The 17,662-nt window shown below is 39.2% G+C and overlaps 2 protein-coding genes across 3 annotated transcripts in view; one reads left to right on the top strand and one right to left on the bottom strand.

Annotated features, from left to right (window-relative positions):
• Positions 1-2,690: 2,690 nt before the first annotated feature.
• pet100 (PET100 homolog) lies at positions 2,691-4,167 on the bottom strand. The gene is made up of 4 exons (XM_022752525.1): positions 4,080-4,167; positions 3,811-3,897; positions 3,646-3,678; positions 2,691-3,082 (listed from the first exon to the last, which is right to left on the bottom strand). The coding sequence occupies exons 1-4, from the start codon at positions 4,104-4,106 to the stop codon at positions 2,993-2,995; spliced, it is 237 nt and encodes a 78-aa protein (XP_022608246.1). The 5' UTR covers positions 4,107-4,167; the 3' UTR covers positions 2,691-2,992.
• Positions 4,168-5,306: 1,139 nt separating this feature from the next.
• LOC111226986 (bromodomain-containing protein 4-like) overlaps positions 5,307-17,662 on the top strand; it is a 30,796-nt gene continuing 18,440 nt past the window's right edge. Inside the window, exon 1 of one of the 2 annotated variants that reach the window (XM_022752320.1) lies at positions 5,307-5,370. Coding sequence is in view for 1 of the 2 variants with exons in the window: in XM_022752318.1 (XP_022608039.1) it covers positions 12,698-12,795 (98 nt within the window). In the remaining variant the exon portion in view is untranslated. Of the gene's footprint in view, positions 5,371-12,164; positions 12,796-17,662 lie in introns of those variants that run through there. The other variant, XM_022752318.1, reaches the window with a different exon arrangement.

The following is a 17,662-nucleotide window of genomic DNA, read 5'->3' as shown; positions in this document are numbered from 1 at the left end:
CTCTTTTTGTGTCTGTTAAGACATTTTGTGTCGCTATTTAGTTGTTTTCCATTTGTATTTACTCATTCTCTGTCTGTTTGTGGTTGTTTGCATCTCCTCTGTGTCATTTTGTGCCAAATTATACTTGTTTTGTGCCTTTTTGTGGTGATTTTGTGTCCCTCTGTAGTGGCTTGGTTGACTTTCCAGCAAGAACTGTCATTTCATACAGAGGTTCTAGTCAAGAGGCATCCTGATCCCTTGGCCTCTGGCCCTTGGCCCTGTTGGCCCATTCAGAAATCCATCCATTCATGAGTACAATGAAACATAATCTCTTGGCTTTCAACACAGCAGAAGTAGTACTTATCAGTCCATCACATCATAAAATATAATTAAACCATATTTTGAATCGGACTTTCAAAATGAGTGGCAGCTATGAAAAAGAAGCAGCTGCAAGAAAGAAATACGCACTCTTTCTTGCCAGTGTCTCAGGAGACACACTGTGAGAGATCCAACTGGCCACTTTTCATTGCCAAATATATTTGAGGGTATCATTTGATGGGCCTTGGGAAAACCATGTCATCACCTCATCATGATGGATGAGAAGTTCAGCACTTTGTTAGGCATGATTGTTGTGAGGATGCATCAAAGACTTCAGATTGTCTGGACAAGCCAAGCACAGTTCTCTAATTCATACTTGGGAGGTGGTCTGATGAGGCTCATGCCATATTCAAAATGATTTATAAATTGTGATTCTGAAGCATGTGAGAGCAAGTGTTAGCTCTTAAAACAAGCATTACTCGGCAACCGTTAAGTTTGTATCTCTATCAACACACAATCTCTGTGACACTCAGGACTAAACTCGCAAATATAGTGGAGCCAGATAATCAACAGTGCTGTAGCATCACAGTATACCATAGTAACATCATTCCACCTCCAAATAGGGTATTATCATGCAATTGCTGGTAATACATATTTTTCAAATGAATACCATACCCAGGAATTGGGTAACCCTAACCTAACCCTAACGTACTAATTTTATTATTTTAGATGATATAGTGAGGTGACATTTAGCCTTTAATTTTGTGTAGTGTTGAAAAATAAACAGGGTCAGGGTAGTTGTAACTGGAGTCAACAAAGGAGTAAATTCAAGGAAATTTTTTTAACAAATACTTTATTTGCGGGGCACTGACCTTCTGATCTTGGAGATACATAGTATGACAACCATCCAATCAGAAACTGGTTTGTTAAACTTGTTGTTAGTTATTCACATAAAAACGTTAAAACCGTTTCCTGCTGGTCCAGGGGATCAAACCTCTGGCCACAAAGTGACATCTTCATCCTGAGGTTAAAGATGTGGCCATAGAATGTGCAGAACATGAGGTATACCTTCATAAACAAACACAGCCACATCTAATGAGCAAATAACTGCTTCTGTTAGGAACAACCAAACCAACAAACCATGATGTAAAAATGAAAAAAGCATTAGAATGACATTTACATGAAATATACAGATAATCATTAACTACACTGTTAACCCCTGGTCAACTAATTTATGCAACCACAGTGAATGAAAAGTTTATACAACAGTGGTAAACTATCACTGTAAACGGTCACAACTAAATTCTCACTGATAAATTCAATTGTTTTAGGAAATCACAAGTTGATAACCTGTGTGCAGTTAAGGTATGACAAGTGATACAAGCAATTACCAGCTGCGACAGTTTGGCTGGTATTGTTTTCATCTTGTGAGTCTGTGTGCGCCATCATGGCCAAATGTGGCCTTGGAGACTTAGGCACCTGCTGAACAACCAGAGTACTTTTGCAGGTCTTTATATTTCTGTCTGTCTGTATGTGGACAGATTTTGTCATAGTGATAGCGTCACAACTGTGCAAGATACAGTCACAAAACTTACCAGGTTTGTAATTCAGATGAAAATGAAGGCTGTAGTCAGAAGTCATTACTACATGATAACATGAGTACTCAGTATTCATTAGTCGGAACGTCAACATGTTAACAGGCGTTGTGGCTGATGTTATCCCTTTTCAAGATGGTCTATTATTTTAGATTAAATCTACCTTTATCTGCAAGGTGAAAAAAATGATGCAGATAAAGAAACATTCATGCAACAATCATGAAGACAAAGAAACATTCAGTGCCTCTACAATGTAATGTGCAACTCTACTTTTTACTCTAGCCTGGTGTTGGTTGCATCATGGTGTGGGGACATTTATCTGCAGGACCTGCGAGGCTTGTGGATGTAGAAGCTACAATGAATGCAGCAAAATACATGTAAATCACAGACAACAACCTGCTGCAGTGTTAAAGTTAACTGGGACTTGTGGAAACAGTTATTTTCCCAAAAAGGTACCCAGAATTTTAACGAAGACTGGAAGAAGTAATTGCTGCCATGGGTGCCTGTATTAAATTCAGATTTAAAAGGGCTTAATTCTTATGCAACCACTTACTTTGTGTTTTGTGTTTGTGACGAATTCACAGTTTATGGAGATTTGTTTTACGCTTTGGTAATGAAATGTGTCCCTGTTGATCAGTTTCAAAATGCCTAATTACATCCACTATGATACAGTGTTGTAAAACTCTAAACAGAAAAAAAATCCAAGGGGGTGAATACATTTTAAAGGCACTGTACAGCACTAAAAAATCATGATAATTACATTATATCCAACTGGATATATAATTAAATAATTCAAAATAAATCAAATTATTATTTATTTTACGACAGCACAGTCACAGCAACTCAACGTATCAGACATTTAAACACAAGCAAAGAATTCTGGCATTTGAACATGAAAATCAAATATAATATTAGGCTTATTAGGCATAATTAATCCCTGGAAATAACCCAGCACACCTTTGGGATGTGTTAACTTTGCAGTGGTTTCCAATGTGATGTCATACTCCAGTCCACTCAGTTTTCTTTTGCCAATAAAACACTCCTGAATAATCCTCCGTCAGTGGTGCTGAGAACTCATGCACTTCTTCGACACATAATCCTCAGTTCTCAGATTCAACAGAAATATCTTTTAATATTCGCTGTTCCCTACGAACACGCATTCGCTCTTTGAAGTCCTCCAACTCTTTCCTCTGAAAACAAATATAGCACAGTCATGATTATCATCATATGCTGTGCTGTGCAGCAGTAAATCAAATACATGGCATTGAAAACACTGTAACTTATGAAGAGGTTTGTAAAAAAAAAGCTAAGGAAACATGAAGACAGACAAATTACTCTAAATACAACAATAATTTGTGGTTTCTGGTGGAGTCATGATAGAAAGTGAAAAAAGACGCTGTACAGTTATTATCTGAATTTTGAAAAGAAACCCATCTGACTTGAAAAATATGTGGTCTGTCAGTATGATTAGAAATATTAAAATGTAGCATCACAATAGAGTGCTCTGATAATCTCCATGTGGTTTCACTGTGCCATTTATCTGATTGTTTTAGAGTGATATAATAAGTAAACACCATATGGAGTGTATAGTGATAAAGACAAAAAAAAAAGAAGAAGAAAAAAAAAAATCACAAGTGTTAATGGTGGTGAGCTATGAATATGCAATCACTACCACAAACAATTGTTTCTTCTTTATGGACAGTATGGCCTTAAAAACAGATAAGCTCTGTGTATTTCTGTGTATTACACTTACATGCTGTGCCTCGTTAGGGGGGAAGATTTCCCTCTGGATACCATACAAGATGCCATAAGAGTAAAGAGAAAGACACATCTGTTATTACAAGAAAACATATCAAGCCCCACAGAATGGACTGATCTAGGTACATCTATGATGGAAACTAAAAACAGCATTACTGACCTTTCTCTTTACTACGTATTCTTCGAAGTACTCTGCTTGATTAGAGACCCAGAACATGGCCACGGGAAAGGATAGATACAGCATCATCTGCTCAAAACAAAAACAAATGAACTAGCCAGTGAGTTACAGTGGGAAATTGTTAGTTAGCTTCATGATAATGGCTAACTAGATCGAACCACAAAATCTAGATCGATTCGTACGATTTTTAACCTTAAAACCAATGCACATTAACTATCCACGAATGTTGTTTAAATATGTTTGCAACTTACCCTAAACATCTCTATTTTAACACCCATTTTGACTCCGGCTCCGGACGTTCCACGGGGAAATGTTACCTAAACCTCGGCCATCACTAAAGACCTTCACACTACTTCCGGGTTTCCAGAAGGTCCAATCACATGAACGCTAGGACGCAAGCGTCAGGGCTGTCAGTAATAAATATTTTTAACCATGGGATCGTGCATCTGTGTTTTTAACAAAGCTGGAATTTGACAGTAATATTTTGATACTTTACATTTTTTTGTCACTTGGACAACATACAATTTGCCTTTGGATCACAGCTGACTTTCGGTTTAATGACATTTGGAGCCGCGTTTGTCCACCAAGGGGCGCCGCAAACCACTGGTTTTGTCTATATGTCATTCTCTGTACTTCTGGTAAGATTTGCAATAATTAACTGCAAAAAAAACTTTCATTGGTTGTTACTCTTGAATCCCATCCGTGGATACTCCTGCTTTTGTTTGTTTTTCTTTTTACTCCCAGGAAGTTAAATTGTATGTAATCTAATCAGATATGTATTATTTCGTGTCACTTAGCTCAATGTGTCACATTCCAAGTGAAGTCTAATTTATTTATTCAGCCCAGTATCACAAATCACAAATTTGCCTCAAGGGGCATAACAATTCACCATTACGACAACCTCTGTCCTTAGATCGTCATGTATTCAGAATAGAGCCACAAAATACGATCGAGCAACTTTCAGCTGTCGCCAACAGTCCTATCTGTGCCACATGACCTCTTATCCACCATGACGACTTGGAAAGAGGACTTACTACACAAACTTAAGAAGAAAAAGTGATAGGCACACAGCCTGAACGCTAATGTGCTTTAAGGAATTAAAAAATCATAGGATTAGACAGATGCAGTGATTATCAACTTTTAAAGGCAAAAGGATCTAACAGTGGCACCAATACCTTTGGGGACAATTGTAGTAGTTGTAATTTGTTTGTTAACTTCAGGATAGAGCAACAAAACAGAAGCTGATTTGAAAGTTTAGTCTTACTTTTGCACGGTGCATTTTTTTTTTTACTTTTAAATACATCTTCTGTAGTTGCTGTGTACGTAAATGTCCTGTTGTATCTACTCAAGGTTTTGCCCGTTGTCCTGGTGCACCTGCACAGATATAATTTCTCCTCTCAGTTGCCGCTAAAGTTGCAGTAGACGTGACGCGCTCTTTGCGTCCGACACGAAAGACCTACGCGTGACGTCATCGACAACGAGAGGTGTTCAGGATCCTCGGAGAGAAAGATCCCGCGCGCCCTGGCAACCTGATATACCCAGGTAAACGCCGTTGTTTCAAACATTATTCTGCCTGTCATGTTGTCTCAGTAAACCGGATGAGTAGACAGCAAGAAACACGGTAACAGTGGCATAGAGGCTAAAGAGAAAGCGCTGATGTCCGGCGCCCACTGAGACCGTTCACTTGCACGGCGGCCTGTTCTGGCTAGCTAGCTTGCTAGCTACAGCTAGTTGGCAGTTGTCTATCAAAAGACACAATAACTGCACCTACATTGAGTGTCTATCTGACATCCCTTGTTTGTCTCACCTACCGTTGGCCACAATTACGCTACAAGTAGCCCAACAAATGCTGCTACGACCACCGTCTTGGCCATCAATGGCTAGTTTGCTCGTCGACTGTCTTGTGTTGTGGGAGACGGTGACGCCGTCACGGTGATGATGGCGCACACTCAGACTGGGGCTATTTTCTGAGAATGCAGTCAATGGAGCAGATAACAAAAATAGAAGACCAATGTTCATTTTCCAAGGCTTGCTGCCACGATCTTGGAAACACAGCATCTTTACCCTCGTAGGCTTTCAGGTCTACTATGCTTTGCACGGACGTCCATTACGAAACCCAGGCAATAATCTATGCCCTGTGGCCTAACGTTAGGATCTTGGCTCCTCGACGATGATCGCTCGCCAGCGGTCATTACTTTGCAATTTATCGTTTTATCCACCACATCTGGTAATGATCCCTATCCCAGATAGATGTGTTTGGGTCTGTAATGTTTATGTGACTAATATGGCTGGGTATTACAGACACAAAGCAGTGGCATTCAGCCGACTGGTGTGTTCAAAGAGATTACTCATGCAGAGGCCCGTTACTTAGCATACTGTCCCTGCTGTTTTCTTGTAAGAGAAATCCTCAATTTCACAGGCGTGAAACGTGTTTTTTATTATAACGGTTGACCATTGGTATAGTAGTTGGAAGCCTAATGTGTAACAACATATACGTCTATCTAATGACAAATATTAGCCTACCTGCAGTCACATGCTTGTTTGCATAGGCTTCTTTGAATAAAGGTGCTAGAGGTACAATTACTGGTTACTTTTGCCTTCTAGATCTGTATTACCCAGATCTATATTGGTGATGAATTAAAGTAATGGGTCAGTTTTGTGATTAACTTTTCACAGGTTGGGTATAAAACGAGTTAAGTGTGTAAATAAAGTGGATAGATTAGGTCAAAGGACATGCAGTTATCAGATAAGGGGTAAATTAAATAAACTCAGTAGACCAAGCTATTAAGCTCATTGCTCCAAATGAATTTTCCAAGTTGAAATCTAAAAATTGTTCCATAAGTTTGTAAATAACGATAGGGTCAGAGTGCTTACAGATATCAGGTAAGCAGTAAATCAGTGATGTTGACAGCTGAACTATTAAGTAAATACCTAAAAATAATACTATGTAATGATTTTTGTGTTCTGTTTGTAACTGCTCAACTACCAAATGTCTAAAACTTGCCAGCCAGGAAAATGTGCAAGTGTGCTGCTTAATCTACAGATTTTGAACTAGATTAGGTCTGGCTGTGATTTTGGTCATTATCATGTCCTGTGCAAAAGAACATACTTTTCTCGCCCCTGTTGTTTTTTCTTAGTTTCAAAATTCCTTTTTTTTTTTGGTTCTGTTCTCTCTGGTTTAGTTGCCATGGTAACACCATCCTTGGCCTAGTTGTGAATGACCTCTGAATGAAAAGGAGAGTGTGGTCTGGGAACAAATGAGCGAGCAAACAAAATCTATTATAGTGTGTATGTGCTTCATTTATCACTTGAATCATTGGCAGGAGTGTCATAAGACTGACTACAACTCTGGTCCTGTGGCTACTGCAAAAACATTTATAGTGCATGGAATTTTTGGTTTCTCTTCATCCACATTGAGACAGTGCATCGTTGTCATTCATTGACATGTTGAGATGTATTAGACGATACTGACAATTTTTTGTATTATTTGCTCGTTATCGTTTCTATTACTTTACCAGCTAATAACTATATTTGGATTTCATTTTAAGATGTTGTTAGAATCAGCCAATCTAATGCCAATCCCTTTTACCTGGACATAAAAGTTGTTATGGTAGCAGTTTGATATACGATTTGTTTCTACAGGTCCCAATACAATCCTGCACACAAACATTTCCATTACCTTCTGCTCACAGGGCACTTTATTAGGAACGCCTGTAACCTTGAGTAGACTTGCAGTTACCCACTCAGCCAATCTTGTGGCAGCAGTGCGATGCATAAAATCATGTAGGTGTTCACATCAAACATCAGAATAGGGAAAATTTGATCTCAGTGAGTTTGACTTGTTTGGTATGAAAATCAAAAAACATCCACTGCTTGGCAGCTCTGTGGACGGAAACACGTAGGTGAGATAGGTCAGAAGAGAAAATGGGCAGACTGGTTCAAGCTGATAGAAAGGCTATGGTAACTCTGAAACTACTCTTTACAAATAATGCATCATTTCACAAAGCAAAAGTTTTCTCAAACGACCATGACAATGAGTTCAGTGTTTTTCAGTAGCCTCTCAAATCATCACATCTGAATCCAATAGAACACCTTTGGGCTGTGGTAGAACAAGAGATTTGCAGCATGAATGTGCAGCTGACAAATTTGCAGAAATCATGTGATGCAATCATGTCAATATGAACCAGAATCTTAAAGGAAATATTTCCAACATCATGTGGAATCCATGCCATGAAGAATTGAGGCTGTTTTGAGAACAAAGGGAGGCCCTACGCATTATTAGTGTAGTGTTTCTAATAAATTGTTTGGTGAGTGTATACACTCAGTTGCCAGTTAATTTGGTCAGGACCTTACTGCATCTTGACTGGCAGTGTGGTCAACAGGCCCAGCCTGCATGGGATAAGACGGCACATTTTGTGAAGCAAGGTTTGGACATTAATTGAATTGAACTAATTGGATGATTGTGCTGAGTAATATCTGGAGATACTTCAAGTAGTGTAGTCAAGGTTGAAAGGTTTCTGGGTTTAATTTAATTATCTAGCAAACCCACCCGTGAGATAGGCCCAGGGACATAAATGTCCTGTGTGAATGCCTGTGTATTGGAGATGATTGATTGCAAACAACATTGGCATAGCATCGCCTTTTAAGCTGATATGGCAAACGTGTTAACAAAAAGTTGTACACATCCAGTATTGAAACAGCAACATAATCAATCATTTGGAGTCCATGTTCTGGCTAGGAGGTGAATGTAAGTTCAGTATTCACTCCCCTTTAGCTCTGTTTTTGGTCTCTGCCAACTTCTGGAAATATTTGTCGCTTTTGCTATCTGCCATTTGGTGCTGAGCAGGTTGTCTACAGTGGGTTTTTAGAGGTTTTTCTATGCTATGAGAGTAGTGAGAGTGACTAAAGCAGTAATGATGTGGGCCAGACAACTGAACATTGAGCTGAAACCACTATAAAGCTCCATAAAGCTGAGTGAAGCTGCAGATTTGGGTGATAACTTTATATGTTCACCATTACCAGTGTTGCATTGTTTTCACATTGTTATTTGATACATTGTTGTTATAAAAAATTATTTACTATAGTTGCTTTAAGGACTATTATGACTTTCGGGCAGTTCTGGACATTCTGATGGATTTAAGCATACTGGTAATTTAAATACTTTAATATTTCAAAACTTACCTCATATACAGTACTATCTGAAACATTGGATATAGTTTCAGATGTTTTGCACAATATTTTAAACAATATTTTAAATTCACTATACAAGGACAAAGCCCAGATTTGCTTTGAAAGTAAAATCCTTTATCACTTCAAAAATGCATAGATAATAAGTGTGAAGATACTTAAAGGGAAACCCCAGTGATTTATTACAGTACTGCACTTCCATAAAATTGGAGGACTTATAAGAGACAGATTAAAAGTCAATGATAAAAAATCGAAGCAATAGAAACCTGAACTTTTGGTCTGTATTATGGGTCAAACTTTTATTCATTAGAATCCCTTGTCCAAAATACACACTTATTTCAAATGTAAGCTTTCTGATCGAAATTCCGCTCAAGCCCAAACAGATCTTTTTTTTTTTTTTTTTTTTTTTTTTCCCCATACGTAAGAAAGTTCCCTCTGGAGCTACAGAGGATATTATACAACTGATTTCAGAGGCTGAGTAGTGCAAACCAATCTTGATGCGAAAATTCAGTGAATCTGCTTAAAATTTGGTTCAATATATATTCCCTCATCCTGGATCGAGACAATTTGTTAATCTATGCAGTGTATTGCAATAGTGAAGGGAGGGCGTGAGAAATGAAAAAGTTACGGTTACAGGGACAGAATGATTTTCTGGGTGTAAAAAGCAATATTTAATAACTACAGAAGCATTCTTTGTTAGATTCAGTTAATGCTCAGATAACAAAAAGGCTTTGGTCATTATTTCTACTAAGTAGCTCTTTCACCACCCTTCTTCTTTCTGTTGTTTTTCCGGGTGCATAACTGAATGTACATAAGTGCACGATACACCATGTCAAGTTGGCAAATTGCCTGTTCCCTATTTTCTCCACTCCGAGTCCCTGTAGATCCTGGCTGCTCTGGTGCTCTGATGATTAATGGAAGCGCCCTCAGACTTTCTCGCAGTCTCATCTCTGTGTGCACTGCTGCCTCTTCCTCTGACCCAACCCCCAGTCTAAATGCAACTCTCTCCTTCGCTTTCCCCCTTCCTTACACTATCATCCCTCCCTCCCTCCCTCCCTCCCTCCTTCCTTCTCTGTGTCTGAATACGATCTCCCCCCACCCTTCCAATGACAGGGCCATCGGTTTGGCCGACTCTGAATTGCTGTAGGTTGGAGCTTTGTCACTCTGGCAGCTGCTGTATTGTCTCTGGGAATGGTGCATATGGCACGTGGACGGGAAGAGGGTCTGTGAGGACACCGTCAGTGTCTGGCTGCAGCACAGAGTAGCTGCTGTTTGTTTCATTTGGGAATACAGACATTGTGCATGTCTATTACCACTCACCTGACAAGTGTACATTGCACATGATGGGTGCTTTACATTCCTGATCTCTTGGGGTTTTGACACCTGACTAATTTTGAAACTGCATTGGTGTGTGCTTGCTAGCATGTATGTGACATTTAAAATTAATTGAGAGGTGAGAGGTCAGTGGTTGTCTTGTCTCTGGTAGTACACATAATGTTGATTGGCTTAATAGACTGGTGGAGGCTCAAAAACAATATTCTATGGTTTGAGGAGTTATATGAAGTCATAAAATGTCAGTAAAATCCACTCACCATTAAACAGTTGCTTCTCACTTGCCCTATAATTTGCTCATATTCTCTCTTCCTGAGTATTGAACAAGAGGTTGAAAGTCTAGTGTTACTTTAACAGGGTTAAGCATTGTCAGGTAGGTTGTATAACCGATGTATAAAGAAACTCTCTATATGTCACATATGTCTCTGGAGATTGTATCTGGAATTATGATTTCTGCCTAGCAGCCATACTTGCATATGTTCCTTGATTCTACCATCACCACACAGAGAGATCTCTCATCTTTTGGCCCTTTTTATATGCATTAGGCATGTATTATGAGGTAGCATTTACTAGCACTTCTGAAATTTGGTAATTATGGTACAGACATGTTTTCACCTCTTCAACTAAGAACTTGATTTTTACTTTGGTGAATTTTTGTATCAGTCATATCTCTTGAATAAGATTTGACTGAACTAAACATATATGGCCACAGTCATATACAAAGTTAAATTTGTCTAGCCAGTAATGCATCACAGATTAATGTTGGAAATAACCCAGTTCATCTCATTTAAAGAGTTTGGTACTTCCTGCCACCAGTGCAGTCACTGTACGGCCATGAACATAATTACTGGAGACTGCTCTGCTACAGGAAGGCACAGTGGGTGGTCTCACTGTTTTGAACTCTTTCTGTCACACTCTCTGTTACTCTCTGTGATCATTTCAGTTTTCCCTTATGTTCCCAGCTGTTGACCGATACACTGCCCTGCATTATATCCAGATTATAATTTACCTGCTTTCTTGAGCTCTTCAGTGTCTAGTCTCTGCCTTCATGCAAATTGTTGGTGGCACAGTACACTTATTAATTAGAAGAATTTACAGAGACTAATATTTTTACATGACTTCATGATTACAATATACAAGATTAATTGTTTTAGGGGTCACATAGCCACATACTGCCAATTTTATTTTACCTGGTGTGGGTTTCACGAAAAGGAGTTGTTTCAAAAAAGATTTCAAAAATATTTAGAATTTAGAAAAAAAAAGTATTTAGAATTTGTTGAATCACAGTGCTGCTACAGTCTGGTTTTCCAGTAGATTTGCCCTTTTTGATGAAGTGGTCACTTTGGTAACTCAGATGTGAGTTAGAGCTGCTGGTGTTTCTGGTTAGTTTTATAGATCTAGTCTAATATTAGATGTTTTCTCTTCAATACTTTGTAGAATAAAAAGCATATTTTGTATTGGAGTAATTCTGCCACAATATGAAATGTGAATGGTATATGAGTAGAGTTGGAGTGCAGATAAGGGAGCCCTTAAATTTGTGGGGGAAGGCTTATACAAGATCACTCTAAGGGAAACGAGTGAGTGGGGGTGGGGCATGATGAAATGGACTGAGGAAAAGACAAGAAGGGGGTGGGGTGTTAAAGGTGTAACAGAGAGAGAGAGGAGAGAGCAAGAACCTCAAGCTATTGATGGGGAAAGAGGGGAGGGGTGGAACGAGCAAGCGCGTAGGAGAGAGGGAGGGGTGTGTGTGGGCTGAGGCGCCGCTGAATGAGGAAGCAGCATAGCCATTTTTACTGTTGAGTAACTGCATGCTGGTCTGCCTGTCCTAGAGAGAGGGTGAGAGAGCGAGCTACAGGAATAAAGTGCTCCTCCTGGATCTTATCGAAGCTTTCTCCTCTCTCTCACCTTCTTCTCTCTTCCTTGTACACCGCTTGCTTCCTGCTTGTGTCTATTTAAGTTGGGGAGGCCCTGGAGAGGACACACAATGGAGCGAAGAGCCTGTGGCAACTGGGCCGTTGTACTGCTGAGAGGGGGATGGGGTAGAGAGAGGACCGGTTCACACAGCTAACACAGCCTGCTGGCTGAAGGCTTCTACAGCCTCCTCTCCCCGCCTGGACCCACTGTTTCCAAGCTGGGGCCTTTTTCCTGGAACAACCACCCTCAAATGCCGCTTGGACTACACTAAGGATTACTCACCGTGTTCTGTGGGATTTTAGTACACATACTGGAGCCTGAAGAATAAATCTCTCGTGTGTTTTGGATGAGAGAAAAGGAAAAACAAACTTCTGTGTAATTCTTTCGAGCCTTTTTTTGTCTTTTGGTTTCTGTTTCTGTTTAGTGGAGTTCATAAATGGATTACAAGATGCACGCCAAGTCAAACGATTTGCTGGATTTTCAAAAACTGGATGCCCTTCTGGAAAAAATTGCACATTCAGTCTCTGTGAAAAGGTAATGTTATCTGGTGAGATAGACTCTCCTACAAAGTATATATCATATGTATACAAAATATTATCAATTGAAATACATGGTTAAAAAGCTGAGTACAAGACTAAATTAAAGACAGCCTGGAGTTATGGTTCTTAGGACTATCATGTGGTTAGCTCTATCCCTAGTTTTACATGGCCCAGCACAACAGTCCAGTTTAGAAGTACGTATTCTGTGTTGTGTTGAGAATAGTATTGTTATCCAGATTTCAGCCAGAAGCCATGAACCTACCTCCTGGTGAGAGAGGGGGTGTGGGGGAAGGGGGACTAAAGAGGAAGAAGGGGGTTGTGTGTGTGGCAGTAGTAGAAATGTCTTCTGATTCCTGGTAGGGTTTGGCTTCCTTATCCTTACCAGCTGGGAAATTAACCTGAAAGAGCTGACATGATTCTTGTCTTTTCCTGTTACAATGTGCCTGACTCATGGTTAGTCTTTTTGAGTCAGTTTGTGTGCTCACGCACTGAGTCATACAGTAAGTGCTTGTAATCAGCACTAGGGAAACTTCTTTAAGTTTGTAACCTTGCAATGAATTATTGTTAATAAGGAATCCTGTGAGATTTATAATTTCTGGTTTAAATACCCATGACACAGAAGTAAACAAAAAACCTACTTGTACTTCTCTTACATTTGTCGAGAGACACACTAAAGTAGCATAGGTCATGCGTGGTAAGAATCCAAAACTAGGATTTGGAACCATCGAGAATAAAAATACAGTGCACTGGCCAAGAAGTGTTGGAGTGTTACCGTAGAAACCATGGCAACATTTTTTTTCTTGAAGCAAAGTTTCAGAGGTAGTCGAATAAGGTAGCAATTGACCAATCACACATGATACAAGGTAGCCAAAGTTAGAATAGTTAACTCTGCTACACACAATGTGTCTTGTAATAGTATTGGTGTAAAACTTTTTTAATACTTAGCCCCACACTTTACAATTTTGAGAAATGTGGAGAGCTTATTATGCTGAGTGTGTACCTCACCTTAATACTGTTATACTAATACTGATAAAATTAATGACTCTTTCACAGTTAAAAATTACACTATAAGTTGAATGGGACTTAGTGTCAGCAGACACATAATCGATTTTGAAGGGACTTGGCGTCAGCAAACACTTCAGTAGAAGAAATGCTCATTTTAAGCTTAACCATAACTGATTATCAGACACAATAGTGATGAATAATACATCATTGAAAGCTCATAAAATACATACATATATTGTTGTCATTAAAGCTTTATTGACACAGTTACTTATTACAACTATTATTTTAGTTATGAGATGTATCAAATAATGCTGTCACAAAAGTCCTGCTCCTGCTTGATTTGTCATTGTTCACAAAATGGATAGAACATTTTCATATGATAAATTATATTTCTAGACAGCTTACCAGCGTTATTGAAGAGCATAAGACCCAGGACTTTAACACACTTGAGTCAACAGATGGCCTTCACACGCCACTGGATCATAGTTGAGGGTGTGTCTCTGATCATTGCCCATCATTTTTGGAGCTGGCACCGTTAGCACTAGTTATTCTACATCGTTTGAACAGTTGGCATGTTGAATCAGCAGCGGCCTAGAAAATGAATGATTTCATTAATTTAGTGCAGTTTCTCGTTATTTTTCACCTGTACCATTTTTTTCTTCTCCGATAAGTTAGAGGGCCACTGGCTAACAACAACTCCAAAGCAAAACACAACTTTATACATCAGTGTTCCTGTTGTGGTGCATCCTCATCACAATACATTTGAAAATGAAAACGACCCCTTCTAGATAAGCGTTTTAGCTCCGTAGCAGAATTAATCTCCATTCACACTAGCATGCCTGAAAAAGGCATATCACACGACCATTAAGGTGCACTGGGCATGCATGGGCCGGTGTGAACAGGAAGTAGATTGTCTACTGTGCAGCTGGTTGCTTAATAACAGTAAATACTACTAATGTCCGACAAGAGATTTCTTTGCTTGGATCGATAACAAGGTTAAACTGTTACCGAAAGTAACACACCAGTATAAGGCAGACACAGCAGACAGAATCATTTGCAGGGGTCTCAGTTTCTCCCTGTCCAGACTGAAATGCAACCCTAGAGTTTTCAAACTAAAACACGGTCAGCAGCGTTTCCAAAAGCCTCCATTTTAGGTGCTTGAAAACTCTTGACTACTATGGATACCAGGCGTAAACATAGCAAAAGTGATACGTTTTAAAACTCAAATGTATCAGTCTGGATGTAGTCTTAGTGCAGCTATCTGAAAACACATTGGTAATTGATGTCCCAGGGATGCACATCAAGTTGCATCTACTTTGTACAATGACAGTTTGTGTTTCCTTGATCGCTCAAGTTCCTAATGGTGATCAATCAATCATCTTTTAACCATTTCTAGGGCTTATCTTTTATTTTTGTCCTCCTTTTTATAGTGTTTTTTTACAGTCAGACCTGTTCTTAAATCTCAACTGAATGAGCCCAGAACCCAGTTGAATTAAAGCAAAAACACACTCACGTTCCTCATCAACTAACCAATCTCACGGAAAAACCTGAAATAGAAACATGCATGCACAGAGACAAATGAGGTAGAGCATCAGTGTAATCAATACATTGCGGTGTATTGGCAGACAGCCTTTGGGGTGGAGCTGCTCCCTGGAGTAGGGTTGAAGGTGGTTTTATGAAAGCGTGAATAGGTGGTGAATAGGCAGAGGGTAGTGTTCTTGGCTTTGTCACTGTGGTCCAATTAATTATTTATTTCTTTGCTTTCAGGCAATAACAGGCCATCATTTTAACACTTAGTTAGGGCCTCAAGTGGAATCTGCAGGACTACATTTTTGCCTGAAATTGACCCCCCCCCCTCAGTCCCCCAACATACATGAATGATTAATAGTTTGCTTTCATGAGGGACACAGACATTTTGCTATTATGTATCCCTCTTCCATGTAGGATGTTCACTGTGAGGCTGCACACAGGACCAAATTTCCTGGTGTGAGATGTGCATCCCCCACCCCAGTAACCAGAGCTGCTTCCTCCCCAGAAAACATTCCACAGCAGTCTGCAGTGATGTATGTCCAGGTCAAAGGTCAACTGTTATTCCAGATCTGAGAGTGATGTAGGACATGCAGCAGCAGGAAGTGGACCTCTTGATTGACCTCTGTAGGGGGCTTCTGCAGACTTGATTAGTCTCACATGCCAACATTGCTCTTACACCAGAACAGTAGGTCATTCAGACCGGGTTATACTTATTTATCATATAGACCAGTTGAATATGATGTCACAAGTGATGTCAACATCCAGGCTTACTCAAGCTTTAAATAAAAAACAAAAACCCTCTCAAATCCAAACCTGCATTGCTATTTTCATTGTAATGTAATGTTAATGGAATTAGGGATCTATGTATGTGATTTTTTTTTTTTTTTTTTTAGCTTGAATGGGACCATGGGTGTAATCTACTGGGATTTAAAGTTTATAGTACTAATTATCACTAATTGGCTAAAAGGCATCATGCCTGGTTTTTGTCTTGGATTTATCTACACAGTGTATCTGTTGTTGAAGCAATTACTGTTTCTGACATTACTACATGATGAATCAATTGAAGAAATGAGTAATAAAAATCCATGTTAGTATAAATGTCTGGTTTAATAACAGTTATATAATCAATTATGATCTTAAAAAAAGAGACAAACTGAAAATGTTGGTTCTCTTTCCAAATATTACTTTGTCAGTTGAATTACAAAGAACAACAAACATTACTTCAACTTTGTTCATGTTGTTTTTCTGTCTAGTCAGGTGCAAAAGACCAAGACATCACAAACCAAACCACTGTATTGTAATCATCAGTCAGACTAAAATCTCCTTTATCCTTAATAGTTGTTGAGATGCCATGAAAATGCAAACAAAAATGCACTGAAGGAGCTTTTAGCTCTTGAATGTGTTTGGATGCAAGGACCTAAATGACATTTATGACATCTGTGCATTAAAATTGCAACATAATGCGCCTACAGCCTGTGGCAAACTGCATTAACTAGATTGGACAGAAAACAATAAAGCAAGCAGGGTACTGTTTTAGTGAAAAAGTTTTTTTTACTCCAGCTTTTATAAATCACTAGCAAAGTAATGCAATGTACAGTTGTGTGGTCATACAAAAATAGGGCAATGGTAAGAAGTCAACTGCCTGTTGCGTCTCACTCTGTTGATGACTTGTATTGTGTTTCAGTGAGGTATAACAATACTTGTTTTCATTAGGATTGAGACGGTAGGTAGTCACTCTGTCTTAGTAGGAAAAATTAATGAAAACTTTTTGCTTATCATTTCATGTGTAACATAAACATGCAGATCTCAAACTTTGAGTTGGACCTGAGCTGTCATGTGTTTTTGTGCATGCATGAGAAAGAGAATACCGAAGAGCACAAGGCAGCAGGCCAAACTACTATCAGTAGCACCACAAAATAGACTGCAGGGAAGTCAGTGAGTAAGTTGTAGATATATGCCTGCTACTAATACTACTACTACAGCCTGAAACCTACAAGAGGTGTCTTTGATGCTGCTTCATTTATTGTGTCTGTCACTGTATTCCCAGAGGTTTGTTTACACGTCGTTGTTGCAGTGCTGAAATGTCAGTGACTGTCAACGTAAGTGTGCTTGTCACTGATGTTAATGAGCTGTTGAAGACAATCTGGCAGTATTTGTGTGTGTGCTTATGATGGGGATTTGCTCCGCTCAGCACTGAAGGCCAGCTGGAATAGGATCATACTGTGGCTACCATTTTTTGACTTTGTCCTTGTTAATACTATAGATGTTACTGTCTCGTGCCCCCTGGACTATGCCTGCCGGTAAAATGCTGTCTTACCTCAGATAGG

The sequence above is a fragment of the Seriola dumerili genome, unplaced genomic scaffold (assembly GCF_002260705.1).
Source record: "Seriola dumerili isolate Sdu_G_001 unplaced genomic scaffold, Sdu_1.0 BDQW01000169.1, whole genome shotgun sequence".
Classification (NCBI taxonomy): domain Eukaryota; kingdom Metazoa; phylum Chordata; class Actinopteri; order Carangiformes; family Carangidae; genus Seriola; species Seriola dumerili.
The sequence above is the reverse complement of the archived record's forward strand: the minus strand, read 5'-3'. Positions and strand labels throughout refer to the sequence as shown.

What these genes read in the sequence shown, in the direction of transcription:
- pet100 (XM_022752525.1), bottom strand. Translation starts at nt 4,106, where the DNA reads ATGGGTGTTAAAATAGAGATGTTTAGG. An exon ending in TTAAAATAGAGATGTTTAGG is followed by an intron (nt 3,898 to 4,079) that starts GTAAGTTGCAAA and finishes TGTTTTGAGCAG; the next exon opens with ATGATGCTGTATCTATCCTT. An exon ending in AATACGTAGTAAAGAGAAAG is followed by an intron (nt 3,679 to 3,810) that starts GTCAGTAATGCT and finishes TATGGTATCCAG; the next exon opens with AGGGAAATCTTCCCCCCTAA.